We start from the raw sequence: 15,729 nt of genomic DNA, 5'->3' as shown, positions 1-15,729 counted from the left end.
TTGTCCAACATTAGCAATTTAAAGACAAGAATGACAAAAACGATAACTAATCATAATTTTTTTTATTTTTCCTTTCTTAAAAATAAAAAAAACAACAACAAAATAAACATTTATGATAATTATTTGTTTATTCGCCACAATTTTTAAATTCAGGAGGAAGTATCTCGCTGAGGATGAAATCTGTAATCTGTAAGGTCATGTTTTGTATAGAATGGTATTTGAATAGACTTGTAAATTGTTGAAATTAATTATGTTTTATGTCAGTTGTAAATCAGTGTATAGCATACCATTCCTTTTTTATTTGACAAGATTGGAAAAAAAGATAAATGTGATTTGAAATTTATCTCATCATTTCAAGGTCATTGAAATAACTTTGGCCTGGTTTTCTCAATGTATCGCTCAAAATTAATGTGAAACAAACTTCTTTTTTGTAGAATTTAACTTATCAAGTGTTCTTGAATGTTTACTTATCTATTTCATATACAAAATTCTTTTCTATTTGAAGTAAGAAAATCAAGAATTTACTTCCACAGAAATGTTGGTAGAAAGAAAATACGCCTGTAAAGAAAAGATTGTAAAATTTGAAGCGTTTTACATTCAGATCAAGATTTTTTGTTTGTTAAATAAGATAAAGAACTTTGAGAATGTTTGAAGTGTGGTGCAATATTTTATGTAAAAGTTACAAAGGTCTGCCAAGTACTGCATTAATTAAGAGTTATTCAATCTAGCCAATACTCTACCAATAGCTACATTAAGATGTGTTCTTTAAAGTTTTTAGAAAACAGTGTTATCAGTTCCTACAATTTAGAAAGACATGCATTTAAAAAGGCAAGCTATCTTCAGGGTGGCCAACCCAAGTGATATCTCTGTATTGAACACACAGAGAATCAGTCAACATTTTTGCTTATAACTTCCTCATTACTTTGACTGATTTTAAATATATATAAGCCGCACCATGAGAAAACATACTGGATTTGCGACCAGCATGGATCCAGACCAGCCTGTGCATCTGCACAGTCTGGTAAGGATCCATGTTGTTCGCTTTCAAAGCATCTCGCAATTAGAGAAACCGTTAGCGAACAGCATGGATCCTGACCAGACTGTGCGGATGCGCAGGCTGGTCTGGATCCATGCTGGTGGCAAATGCACCATGTAGGTTTTCTTATAATGCGGCTCAATTATATAAGGACTCTAAGACAGGTAAACAAATGCTTTCACAAAACAGACAGACATTCTCAGTACTTTCCTTAAACATTTCGCCCAAATGTTTTCTTTATGGACGAAATACACACTGGGATGTTTGCGAAGTGTTTGAAGAAAGTATTGAAAATGTAAAGCAGACCCTTTGTGTTTAGGAAAGCACTCGATTTCCTGTCCTTGAAACTATTAAAATTTGTCAGGCAATTAAAAAATTATAAGCAAAATGCTACCTGAATAGAATTATTTTTGCCCCTTGTGTACAGTACCAAAAAGTCATGTGGGTTGTCTTTGAGATATTCAAAAACCTAATCTTGTTCTTGGACAACTTACGTATGAAAATAATTATTGGTACTACTGTCTCACTCTTGCATGATCGTAACAATAGGCGGATAATAGGGTTGGTTTGGTGCGTCTCTGTGATACCAGCAGGAATAAAAGTATTTGTTCCATATCTCATATTATGTTTATTTTGATGTAAATGAGATGTGAAACCAAAAGTTTTAGTCCTATCTGGTGCCATGTAACCTGTACTGTGATGTTGCACTGTAAAACCCAGATAATTTCAACTCAATAAACTGGAAAACTGTTTAGTAATGGCACCAGTATCAAATAAAGATATGTTTTGTTTTATACAAAACAAAAAGATTAATGTAATGTTTTCAACCAGTGCATCCATGCTTAAACCATTTACCTGTTTTAGACTTCTAAAGAATATTAAATTTATCATAGACATTATTGTGTAGAAAAGCTGCAGTGAATAATTTATGGAAAAGTCAGACATTTCACGTAACTCTTCTGTTACCCAGTTTCCTAGGGGTATTATTGCCAGTTTTTCTATTCTACGCAGTGAAAATGCAAATTTGAGTTTGGAATATTTTATGAACTGTTGCATTCATAATCAACGTGTTTGTTCCATTTAGGAATAAATGATTACTCTTATTTCATCTCTTATGTCCTTGACCTCAAATCTCTTGAAAACAAATTTTTGTTTACGTTTGTAACTAAGTCTATGAAATTATATGATATGGTATTTCAACTTTTCAAAACATTGTGCTCGAGACTTAGAATTCTTTCATGTGAGGAAGCCATCTAGCAGGCCTAGGGAAGACTAGTTGTTTCATCCCTTTTTATCTGAAAGAAGCCTCCACCATCAAAAGCTAGAAAATCACCATAGTCCAGAACCCTCACCGTACCAACCCAACACAAAAAAAATACATGTAACCCTTACAGAAGCAAGCCTCTGTGGCGTACATGCTGCGTATTTGCTGTGTATATGCCGCGAACACAGTAGTACGCCAGAGGAGTACATTTTACATACACCGCATGCCGTGTACATGCCGCGTACTATTTCGACGAGTACACAGCATGTACGCAGGAGGTCACTAGTACACTTCAAGTACGCAGCACAGACTCTGAAAATTTAAGGAGTACACTGCATGTACGCAGGAGGGACTTGTACAAGAAAATAGTACACTGCATGTACACCGCAGATACTTCGAAATTTATAACACTTATATTTAGTTGCATTAAAGTTGTTTCCCCTTGATGCAGTTACGCCGTTTTCTTCAGATGTTTACCAAATTACATGCTACAAAAATTGATTTATTTCATTGAAAAGTGGATGAAGAAAAGCATACTAATTTATTTGATAACATCAATCTACATTATTTTGTTAAGGGTAAATACTTATTGATGCATGTCACTTATCTTTTTTCTGTTTTTTTTCTGTCCAAATGATCAGCATTTGCATAAGAAAGTTGGTGGGGTAAGGAATTTACATTATCTCAGCAGTTTCGCCACAAGAGTACACAGCATGTATGCAGCAGGAGTACACAGCATGTACGCCGCAGGACTCGGGCCAGGAGTACACAGAATGTACACCGCAGGAGTACACAGCATGTACGCCGCAGGGGTTGTACACCGCAGGCTCATTTGCATGTGAAAAGTGTATGTGCCGCGTACATGCTGCGTACTATTTCCCGCATACTAAATTCCTCCAGCGTACATCCTGTGTACTATGTAGTCCACAGCAGGTACGCAGCAAGTAGTACGCGGCAGAGCTCATTTGCATGTCAAAAGTGTACTACAAACGTACTATCGGTGTATGTGCGGTGTATATCCTGCGTACTGTTTAAAGCCCTTGATTTCAGTACACATCATGTACGCATCATATACGCTGTATGTACACAGCAAGAGTACGCAGCAGGCCTTTTTCTTCTGTAAGGGAAAACAACTATTCAGATACTCTGAAAATATAAGACATTGAGGAAATTATTACGTTTTGTTGATTCTGTGGTTGTATCAGTAGCAATAAACAACTGAAATTCGTGATATTTTGTCTGAATAGTACGAAATCTAGAAATTGATGTTCTCAGGAAATAGTAGTTTACGGCCATTCATTTTGTGCGAATGAAATGAATTTCAAAATGATATCTGAAAGTTTTAGAAAGCATACAATCATTTAAATTTTTTCCATCACATTTAAAAAGATCCAAAATAACTTGCTTTTGAAAATAAATTCAGACAGGGCCGTTCCCTCAACCCTCTTTTCAAAAAAACTATAAGGCTTACAAGATGATCTGGTAGGGACAATTAGCCAGTATTTCTACTGAATTACCCATTTGCTGTTCAAGGAGAGTGGTGATATGATGGTTATAGTGTCTGTTCCTCAACCCAGAGCTCATGGGTTCAGACCCCACTGGGGTCACAACCACACCTTATATGACACCAGCACCTCCAATTTTCCAGAAAGCGGATTAGTGGGCGATTCAAATCAGCTCCATGCTTTCATTGCATCTGAGCTAAATAAAAAACTCTAGTATAAACTGAAATGTAGACTTGGCTTATTCAGGGTAGGTTTAAAACATTACTTTCACTTAGGATTTCTCCAGTCATTTCACTGTGAAAGTGGATTAAATAAAATATGATCCGTAATATCAAACCATTATTGTCACGACTTTTCTGTGCTTTGCTGCCAATTTTCGGTATCTTGCTGTTGTTTCCAGGCTGATTTAAGTAACCTTATCGGGTATGAAACCTGATAAACCAGCCAGACTGATATTCAGTCCTGTGAAGACTAATTAAGGAAAGAAGACTCTGAGAGCAATCATGAAAGAATTGATTGAAGGAAATAATATCAGGCTCAGATATCTGCTTTGTTAGCTTCCTTTATCTGTAGATAACAAGTAGAAGTCGATTTGCCTATTGTATAAAAATTCAGATAATGATTTGCATAACATTATTTAAAAAAAAAAACACAAATGTGTCGGAATAGCTGTAGGTGATGCCTAGAATGTCTGCTAATTAAACAGTTTTGCCTTACCAGGACTATACATTGACTTTTAAATCTAAATCCTGTGTGAAGTAAAACTTTGCATGGTGCTAATTTTCATGGACTTTGTAGTTTTCTTTATCTTTAAAATTAAATCCCAACATAAACATGAAATCCCTGTTCATTTTGTCTTCAAAAGTTGAAATACACATTTTCATATCCACATGAAATAGCTGTTTTGGCCCCAAGCAGGAAATTTCGTATCAATGAAATTAATGATTTCACAGTATGTTAAAGAGTGACTCTTGTAGTTTGCTTTCAGGAATACCCATGCAGTTCCGTTAAAGCAAGACAAAAGAGGACCCTTTTTTCACAGGCACACTTTCCAGTGTTCTTTTAGCATTATGATTTTCTTGCCTTTTCCATATGAAAAGTGACAGTTTTTTCTGTGGGGAAAGCAAAAATGGTTCAGTCCTCCACCCCAACGTTCAGTCTTCTCAAAGGAAAGGCAGACTGAGTGCATATAAGATAATTTGTCAAGACTGTTACTTAATGATCTATGGTTATGGTATTATAGATATGAATGCTCAAGAAGTGCAGTTTGTCTGTTGAATAAATAATATATAGGTTTATTCTAGGAGAGAATTCCTAGGTTGACGTACCATCATATAACCTAAGCTTTCATGTTTAAAAGAAAATAAAAACACTTCCGATTATAAACACAAGTTTATTTTTCGTTTAGGGTAAGTGTGGATTGAAAGACGGTCATAGTGGCTTACAACTTCAAACGTTAAATGGCGATTGAAGTTGAAAATCCTCACAAAGGGTGCGACCCGGGCATGCCTTAGATAATTTGAACCTCGTTGTGCCAAATCCAGGTAGAACCAGGCACAACCTTTGGTACCATATAAAAACCAGGTACTTCCATGTACCATTTACAAACCAGGTACCCATTTTGTACCATATACGAACCAGGTACTTCCATGTACCATATGGTACTTCCATGTACCATATCCCTTACAGAAGCAAGCCTCTGTGGCGTACATGTTGCGTATTTGCTGTGTATATGCCGCGAACACAGTAGTACGCCAGAGGAGTACATTTTACATACACCGCATGCCGCGTACATGCCGCGTACTATTTCGAGGAGTACACAGCATGTACGCAGGAGGTCACTAGTACACTTCAAGTACGCAGCACAGACTCTGAAAATTTAAGGAGTACACTGCATGTACGCAGGAGGGACTTGTACAAGAAATAGTACACTGTATTACACCGCAGATACTTCGAAATTTATAACACTTATATTTAGTTGCATTAAAGTTGTTTCCCTTGATGCAGTTACGCCATTTTCTTCAGATGTTTACCAAATAACATGCTACAAAAATTGATTTATTTCATTGAAAAGTGGATGAAGAAAATGCATACTAATTTATTTGATAACATCAATCTACATTATTCTGTAAGGGTAAATACTTATTGATGCATGTCACTTATCTTTTTTTGTTTTTTTCTGTCCAAATGATCAGCATTTGCGTAAGAAAGTTGGTGGGTAAGGAATTTTACATTATCACAGCAGTTTTTGCCACAAGAGTACACAGCATGTATGCAGCAGGAGTACACAGCATGTACGCCGCAGGACTCGGGCCAGGAGTACACAGAATGTACGCCGCAGGAGTACAAGCATGTACCCGCAGAGTACACAGCATGTACGCCGCAGGTGGTAGTACACCGCAGGCTCATTTGCATGTGAAAAGTGTATGTGCCGCGTACATGCTGCGTACTATTTCCCGCATACTAAATTCCTCCAGCGTACATCCTGTGTACTATGTAGTCCACAGCATGTACGCAGCAAGTAGTACGCGGCAGAGCTCATTTGCATGTCAAAAGTGTACTACAAACGTACTATCGGTGTATGTGCGGTGTATATCCTGCGTACTATTTAAAGCCCTTGATTTCAGTACACATCATGTACGCATCATATACGCTGTATGTACACAGCAAGAGTACGCAGCAGGCCTTTTTCTTCTGTAAGGGATACGAACCCGGTACCCATTTTGTACCATACACGGACCAGGTACTTCCATGTACCATATACGAACCCGGTACCCATTTTGTACCATATACGAACCAGGTACTTCCATGTACCTTATACAAACCAGGTACCCCTTTGGTACCATACAATAACCAGGTACACCATGTACCATATACGAACCAGATACCATTGGCGCAACATAAACCTAATAACAACAAATGTAACCTATGTAAATGGTTGAGCAACTATAAGAACGCCTAGCCCTTTTCGCTCTCTGGCCAATTCTTATATGCTCGAAAAAATGAACCAGAAAAAATTGAATTTTGAACCCACGAGTGTCACCAACCCCGGTAAATGGCGGCGGCTGGTCAGGGACCCATGAGTATGCAAAAAGATTTAGTAAATGACAGTTAACAACTCAGTATGGCATGCCCTAGTCGCACCCAGACGTAAGAATTTTCCGCCAGTATGACAGAAGATAGAGATTAGAAGAGAGAAAATAAATAAAAGAGATGAAAGTAAAAGAAAATATTTAGAGTTTAAAGTTATAAGTTCTGGTACCGGCTTAAGAAATCAAGCTAAGCAATTTTAGAATGACAAACAGGAATATATGTATCTCCTTGACGCACTCACTTCACATCATTTATAACTGTCACCATGTACATCTGATTTGCAAATGGTATAAGTAATCATAATCATAAACTAGGCAAAATGTCTTAGAGTCAAATGTTTCAAATAAGCACCTTTAAACCTAAGTAAAAGTTAACAAACAGGAATATATGTATCTCCTAAACGCAGGCACTTCACATCATTTCTAAATGTCACCATGTACATCTGATTACAAATGGTATAAGTAATCAAAATCATAAATTAGGCAAAGATGTCTTAAAGTGTCAAGTTCTTTAAATAAGCACATTTAAACACAAGTAAAAGTTAACGCTGGTGAATGTTAACGGACAATATAGATATTTTGAACTAGTACAGAATACATTTCCATCACAGTGTCACCGGTTTCATCGTATCCTGTGATCCTTCCGAATAAGGCTGAATGATATAATCATTGGCTTCTGAGCGATACTATGATGTTGAACTTCAAAAGTAGCATATTGTGTCGATTCTGTCTGGTTATAGCGTTTCTTGACTCATGTGCTTTAACATCTGATGCCATAAAAAGTAAAGCATTCTGAAAGAGTGAGAAAAACTCGGCAACAAAAAAGTAACAAGAATGTTGCAAAAATAGGCAAGTATTGCATATAACGTGTAACTGCCTTAATACTTTACCATTATAATTATTGATTGAAAATCTATAGTATCATAAAACAAACAAAATAGTATTTAAATTATACTAAAAAAGGGGTGCGGTGGGCGGGTTGTTCTTAAAACGGCCTCGTGCTGAATGGCAAATTGGAAGCACGGCAAACACGTGACTTTACTTATAAATTATCGTCTGCTACGAAATCTCGCGATACATACCATAGCAACGACTTAGCGTTATGACAACCGATGCAAAATTACAAACAAACAATTAAATTGGAATTTAGCCAGAATAAACAAGATTAATTGGAAGGATTAATCTATATTATTAGCATGCTCAATATTATTGCCAATCAGTTGACACTGAGCATAGTCAGGGTCACTGAAACCCTGAATTCCTATCATCTTTTATGATCGCACACATAAGTCTGTCTCTAATATAAGACAGGGGATGTGTTTTAATAAATGTGTTTCAATAAAAGCTTCAAGCATACTTATATATCTCTCAAGTCCATTTGCAAGACACAGTCATGACTGCATTGAGACTCCATTGCCAGGAATTTTGTTTCTGACAGAATAATATGTTTTCCAGTATTTTTGTTGATGCCTAGTATAGGTAAAACTGTCAGACTTATAGATGAAAATACCTTAAGTAAATTGATCGAGTCAGGGGTCATATTTAGCAACATTTTCTTCTAGCTAAAAGTAGCTAGTGCCCTTTTTGTTCACTAGCTAAAATGAAAAGATACTGGCTAATGTTTAACAATAATATTTAATTACTTTTATAATATTTTACTGGCCAAAACCTACTGATTAATCTCTGCAAGTAGCCAGTCACAAAAAAAATTCTATTTGCTTAAAATAGCTAGTGCCATTTTTATCCACGTACAAGCTAAAGTCAAATCCTTCCATTTTAACTTGATGCAAGCTGCAATCATGCATTATATCAGAGTTTTGTTGAACACTGAAATATCATTTATAAACATAATTGATAACATTCCTTTCATGCAGAAAAAAGTATACCTGCTGAACAAACTTTATTCAAGCTTTGAAGACATTTGCTTGGTATATTATTGACTAGCTGAAATTAGCTAGTACATTCCAAGCCCACTGGCTATTCTCAATTTCCACTAGCATTTAGCTTGTATGCTTGTCTAAATTTGAACCCTGCAAGTACAATGCACATCTCATTTACTGAAATCAATGGATAGAAAGAAATTGTCAATAATGTATTTTTGTACTGTTGTTTCCAAGGCACTTTTGTCTCCAATATTGACTTTATTACAATACCTTCTATATAAAATATGTCAGCTTAGGTATGATATTACTTTAGCAGTATTATATAGTTTGAATTATCCTTTGTATTCTTTGTTTTTTAGCTCATCTGATTTTTTGAAAAAAAAATGATGAGTTATTGTCATCACTTGAGCGGTTGTCGGCGTTGGCGTCGGCGTTGCCTGGTTAAGTTTTATGTTTAGGTCAGCTTTTCTCCTAAGCTATCAAAGCTATTGCTTTGAAACTTGGAATACTTGTTCACCATCATAAGCTGACCCTGTATAGCAAGAAACATAACTCCATCTTGCTTTTTGCAAGATTTATGGCCCCTTTTGTACTTAGAAAATATCAGATTTCTTGGTTAAGTTTTATGTTTAGGTCAACTTTTCTCCTAAACTATCAAAGCTATTGCTTTGAAACTTGGAATACTTGTACACCATCATAAACAGACCCTGTACATCAAGAAACATAACTCCATCTTGCTTTTTGCAAGATTTATTGCCCCTTTTGGACTTAGAAAATCAGTTTTCTTGGTTAAGTTTTATGTTTAGGTCAGCTTTTATCCTAAACTATCAAAGCTATTGCTTTAAAACTTGCAACACTTGTTCACCATCATAAGTTGACCCTGTACAGCAAGAAACATAACTCCGTCCTGCTTTTTGCAAGATTTATTGCCCCTTTTGGACTTAGAAAATATCAGATTTCTTGGTTAAGTTTTATGTTTAGGTCAACTTTTTCTCTTAAACTATCACAGCTATTGCTTTGAAACTTGCAACACTTGTTCACCGTCATAAGCTGACCCTGTACAGCAAGCAACATAACTCCATCCTGCTTTTTGCAATAATTATTGCCCCTTTTGGACTTAGAAAATCATTTTCTTGGTTGAATATTATGTTTAAGTCAACTTTTCTCATAAACTATCAAAGCTATTGCTTTAAAACTTGCAACAGTTTTTCACCATCATAACTGGACACTGTACATCAAGAAACATAACTCTATCCTGCTTTTTGCAAGAATGATGGCCCTTTTTAGACTTAGAAAATCATGGGTAGGACAATATTTCTATTACACAAAAAAAATCAGATGAGCGTCAGCACCCGCAAGGCGGTGCTCTTGTTTGAACTTAAAATGATCTTTTTGAGATCTGAATACAATTTCCAGCCATTGATTTCATAGAAATGAGCTTTTCCGGCTTTTCATTTAAAATTCTGTTCAGACCTATAGATGTTCCTATAAATAATGAATGTTAACAGGAGGCTATTTAAGATAAACACTAAACGTAATGGTGTTTTACAAAAAATCAATGATGTGGTAACATTTGCCTTAGAACTCTGTACAGTGGGACTGTGCATTTTTATAAAGCATGGTCAATATAATTTAAATATAGAAGTAAGCTTGGGTAATTTTTTCCAGGGTTGAGCGGTAAAGAATAGAAATTGGGTAATTGGAGCCATAAGATAAAGAGGCAATAATTACTGGTATTGAGAAGTTAGAACCATTGATCTGTGTAAATATTGTAAAGATACATTTGAGAAGAGTTACTTGTCCTTTTTAAAGAAAGTGGTAATGTTTTACTGCCATGACTATTTCAACCACCAGTCTTTTCAAGTACAGTTTGGAGCCAAGTTGTGTCGTTTTTTCATGTCCCAGTTCCTGGAAGTGGTGTCCACGAGACCTGTGTTCTTTAAACATTAGAAACAAATATTCAAATAGGTCTTTAGTAAGCAAGTTATAAGGCTTAGATTTGTTTATTTCCAGGTTGAATTGCATGATTATGATGCAAAGCATGCCCAGTTCAAGGTCATGCCAAGATACAAGGTCAAGGCTGAAGGAGATGTGGTATGTAATTTATATTTTTGTGTATAATATGTAAAGGCATGTCACAGGTTTGAACCAAGAATGTAAACTGATCTGAATTCTAAGTTAATGTTTTCAGTCATATGCTGTGCAACATTTAATTTAGTGGATTGGCCCACAGTCTGAAAATTGACTTAAATGTCCAATGCTGCTGTCTTCTTTATGAAGTCTGGGGGGCTAGTCTTTGAGAAGGAAAGTATAACTATTACAACACATTGTAAGAGGTTCTGATACCTTATTTTGATTTGCTTGAAGACTACCGTATTTTACCTAAGTCCTGGGACACCCTAAATCATGGGACACCCCTAAAATATGGAAAAATAATTATTTTTCTTGACCCTAAGTTTTTGGACATGTATTTTCTCAGCATATTTTTCGTCCCTAAGTGTTGGGACTAAGGTTGTGTACTGATTCAAGATGTAACTCAAATACCGTTATTATACATTGTGTGGTGTTGTATCGATCAAAATATCAAATAATTATAAGAACCAAAGACTATTTTTTTAACATTTTCGTGTCGTGTTTTTACTAGTAAAGTGTTTTTTACCATACCAGTTAAGTGTTGTATTTTTTTTTTTTGCTGCAGCCAGGAAGTCCAATTTTCATTATTTGTTTATTTTTATTTACCACTGACTGGAATTTACCCGCGAGTCGTACAGATATCAAAACGCCATGCCGGTAATTTTCCATTCCACGAGCACGTGCGACCTATCGTAATGTCTAACTTACAATGCCGTTACTTTTGTTCATCAACACGTATACAAAAAACGCGCGTCACGCATTCATTTTTTGATTTTATCGCTTCAGATTTTCAACACCGATTGAGAAGTAATATAGTTTGAATTCTATAACGATTTTAAAAAGGTATCAACAGAAATGTTGGCAAAATTCTATAAAAACTGTCGAATTTTCGTAAAATTACTTGCAAAATTTCAAACAGCGTGATCCTAAATACTTATTTCTTTCTAAAAGTAAATAAATGATACAAACTATGGGCATAAAATTCAGACTTTTGACCAGAAAGTACAAAAAAACAGAATAGAAAAATCTTAAATAATGAAAAGGCGGCAGCAATTTAAAAATATGAAGTAAAACAATTTTTGGCAAACAGATTTCTGTTGCGTGACCTCGTGAACGTAAATAGAAAATGCGTTAGAAAAATAAAAGCAATAATGTTGTTGCGTATTTTTAAGAAGTTTTGAATGAATCTTTGTACATGTACATGTATTTTTTGACACGACACTTTTTAATAAGATTTTCTTCTCAAACCATTTTGTCATTTCCTTGCGGGCAAATAGGTCACAGAGGTAAGATATCCGCTATTATAGTTTGACACGTTTACCTGTCAGTTTATACGGGATATTGCACATTCGCTTTAACAAATTAAAAAGAAGCTTTTTTTTATTGGTTGTTACAACACTAGATCTACTTCTCAGCGCTTAAGAAACGAGGTGGTACGGTCATGATACCGACACACTTCTTTTAGCTCTTGATGATGAAGACAAGGCCAATTACTTTGTTTATCAACAGAATAATTACCGATAATCTTTAAGGTTTTTTTTTCGCTTTCAACACAGGTGGGTGGGGGATGTTAGGCCTACCCGATGACGATTATTGTGTCCATATTTTTGGGACACTTTTCAAAATAATTATTTTTCGGGAAATAAGTCTTGGGACAGTGAAAAAAATAATTATTTTATGCTGTCCCAAGACTTAGGTAAAATACGGTATTGTATTGGAATGTAATGACCAATCACATTGTGTATTACATGAATGACAGAAGTCACCTTAAATAAGCTGTCATCTTTGCTTAAATGCCACTTTGAAACTTTACTACAGAAAAGTTACTGGGGGGTTGCAGCAGTCAGTTTACCACTGAAAATAGTTCCAACAAAAAGTGCACTTGTTGTTTATTTTCAGGTACAAGTGGATGATCAGATAGTGTTTGAGAGTGTGAAATCCTCAGGACAGTACCTCCATGTGTCCAAGACATTGTTGGGTGGTCAATCAGTATATCAGAAAAGGTGGGTTGCTATGGTAACTGACATTAACTCCTATTAAACAAAATACAATATCTTTACAGAGATATACCCATATAATACATACTGTATCACTACAGAAAGGTTTCGTTGGTCCACATAATTTTAGGAGTCCATCTGTTGAATAACACAGGTTCTGCTGTTCTGTAAAATCTTTTGTTTTCTTTTACTTCCAAACAGTGGAAACTTACGCTTTTGTGTCATTGAAGAGCTGCTAGTTTTCTATTCCTGTCTCAATAACTAAAATGTGTGGATTTCAACTTTTGAACATGAATTGGAGGTTTACTAAATCATTGGTACTTGTTTTCGTAAATAAACTCTACTGTGAAATCCAACAAAGTAACGCTGACAATGTCACATCTCGGAACAACTGCAGACAACATGACATCTTTGAACAGAAATATAAATTGTATGGCCTCACATTTGATTCACGCTTTGTCCTGCCAGACAAGACAGGATTTGAATCACTTATTTATTTCATTCTAGTTAAAATGTTTACAAACTTGCCTTGGTCAATGAAAAAGTACATGTTTTATGTAACAAGTTTATTGTTATTAAGCAGCTGAATGATGTTGTTAACTAGTTGGATGATGTTGTTTACCAATTGAATTATGTTGTTTTTAGAGAATCTGATAACTCAACAGATGGGAAGTAAGTGTTGAAACACCAAAATGCACATGTTTGAGTTTTCCATATTTTTAGCTCACCTGAGCAATGCTCAGGTGAGTTATTGTGATCACTCATTGTCCGGCGTCTGTCTGTCTGTCTGTCGTCTGTCAACATTTAGCTTGTATGTGTGATAGAGGCTGTATTTTTCAACTGATCTTCATGAAATTTTGTCAGAATGATTACCCTGATAAAATCTAGGCTAAGTTTGAAAATGAGTTATCTGGGGTCAAAAACTAGGTCTCTAGGTCAAATCAAAGAAAAACCTTGTGTATGCAATAGGGGCTGCATTTTTCAGTTGATCTTCATGAATTTTTTTCAGAATGATTACCTTGATGAAATCTAGGCAAAGTTCGAAAATGGGTCATCTGGGGTCAAAAACTAGGTCTCAATGTCAAATCAAAGAAAAACCTTGTGTGTGCGATAGAGGCTGTATTTTTTAATTGATCTTCATGAATTTCGGTCAGAATGATTGCCTTGATGAAATCTGGGATCAAAAACTAGGTCACTAGGTCAATCATAGAAAAACCTTGTGTATGCAATAGGGGCTGCATTTTACACCGGATCTTCATGTAATTTGATCAGAATGTTTGTCTGGATAAAATCTAGGTGGAGTTTGAATATGGGTCATCTAGGGTCAAAAACTAGGTCACAGGGTCAAATTAAAGGAAAACCTTGTGTAGGCAATAGGGGCAGCATTTTACACTGGATATTCGTAGAATTTAGTCAAAATGATCGCCTTGATGAAATCTAGGTCAGTTTAGAATATGGGTCAACTGTGGTCAAAAACTAGGTCACTAGGTCAAATCAAAGAAAAACCTTGTGTATGCAGTAGAGACTGTATTTTTCAATTGATCTTCATGAAGTTTGGTCAGAATGATAGCCTTGATGAAATTAAGGTCAAGTTTGAATATGGGTCATCTGGGGTCAAAAACTAGGTCGCTAGGACAAATCAAAGAAAAGCGTTTTGTATGAGATAGAGGCTGTATTTTTCAATTGATCTTCATGAAATTTGATCAGAATGATTGCCTTGACCAAATCTAGGTCAAGTTTGAAGGTAGATCATCTTGGCTCAAAAACTAGGTCACTAGGTCAAATTGAAGAAAATACTTGTTTAAGAGACCACATTTTTGGTCCAATCTTAATGAAAATTGGTCAGAATATTTGTTTCCATGAAATCACTTGGTCAAACATGTTTACACTGTTATAGTATGTTTCTCAGGTGAGCGACCTAGGGCCATCTTGGCCCTCTTGTTTATTTACTCTCCTGAGATAAAATATGAATAATAAATGTATATAAAAAGGCAAATATGTTGTTTTTAAGAGACAGGCTGATATCATTGCCTTTAACATGTTGAACAAATATTGGAAAATATGTAAGAGGTTTTGATCTACATGTAATTAGTTTACACATCTATGTTATTATTTTCTGTTTAATTTTCTTGCCATTTTGAGATGAACTAGTTCTCTTCTATTTTACTTACGCTGACAGAAAAGAATACAGGGTTTATAAGAATCAACCATCTATGCATACACTTTCTTTCATCAGCCCTTGAATTTACATCAGCCGTTATTAAGAAAATAGATATTTTTATTTTTCTTGTAATTGATTTAAAATGAAGACTTCACAAATAACCGGAGTTAAATAAAACCACTTTAGTGTCTTTGTGTTTTGGTGATGGTGGTAGGGGAAGAGGCAGAGAGTGTGTGTATTTTTTTTTATTATTGGGGTGGGAGGGGGTGGGGGAGAGGGATAGGGGGTGGGGTGAGATAAAATGTCACCTTGAACAAAAAAAAGCCCCTTTTTAATCTTTTGAACTTAAGTTTGCTTTGATGTAGGTGATAAGTATCTAGCCATGTTATACATACATTTTTGGTCACATTATTGAACAAATAATTTTGGCAGAATTACAATGTTTTGATTTTTTTTTGAGACTACAAAGTCCAAAATCTATGGCTGCAATCAAGGTTGATTAGTGTAGAGTTCAAACATTTTTTGTAGTCGATATCAAAAATTGGAACAATCCTACAAATAGGTAAGACTCATGTAGCAGGAAAATAAACCTTTACCCTGCTAAATTTCTAAAATGAACTGGCCCATCATTCAATTTAGGCGATACCATTTATTATTC

At 35.4% G+C, this 15,729-nt stretch overlaps 1 protein-coding gene across 12 annotated transcripts in view; it reads left to right on the top strand.

The window, feature by feature from the left end:
* LOC123554376 (inositol 1,4,5-trisphosphate receptor type 2-like) overlaps positions 1-15,729 on the top strand; it is a 184,210-nt gene that overhangs the window by 19,269 nt on the left and 149,212 nt on the right. For 9 of the 12 annotated variants that reach the window (XM_053548140.1, XM_053548139.1, XM_053548142.1 and 6 more), the window contains exons 6-8: positions 10,794-10,874; positions 12,813-12,916; positions 13,556-13,582. In XM_053548140.1, the coding sequence (XP_053404115.1) occupies positions 10,794-10,874; positions 12,813-12,916; positions 13,556-13,582 (212 nt within the window). The remainder of the gene's footprint in view (positions 1-10,793; positions 10,875-12,812; positions 12,917-13,555; positions 13,583-15,729) is intronic. The other 3 variants (XM_053548145.1, XM_053548143.1, XM_053548146.1) reach the window with 1 other exon arrangement.

This window comes from Mercenaria mercenaria, chromosome 7 (assembly GCF_021730395.1).
Source record: "Mercenaria mercenaria strain notata chromosome 7, MADL_Memer_1, whole genome shotgun sequence".
NCBI classification, from domain to species: domain Eukaryota; kingdom Metazoa; phylum Mollusca; class Bivalvia; order Venerida; family Veneridae; genus Mercenaria; species Mercenaria mercenaria.
Note: the sequence above shows the minus strand (reverse complement) of the source record. Positions and strands in the feature narration are given on the sequence as shown.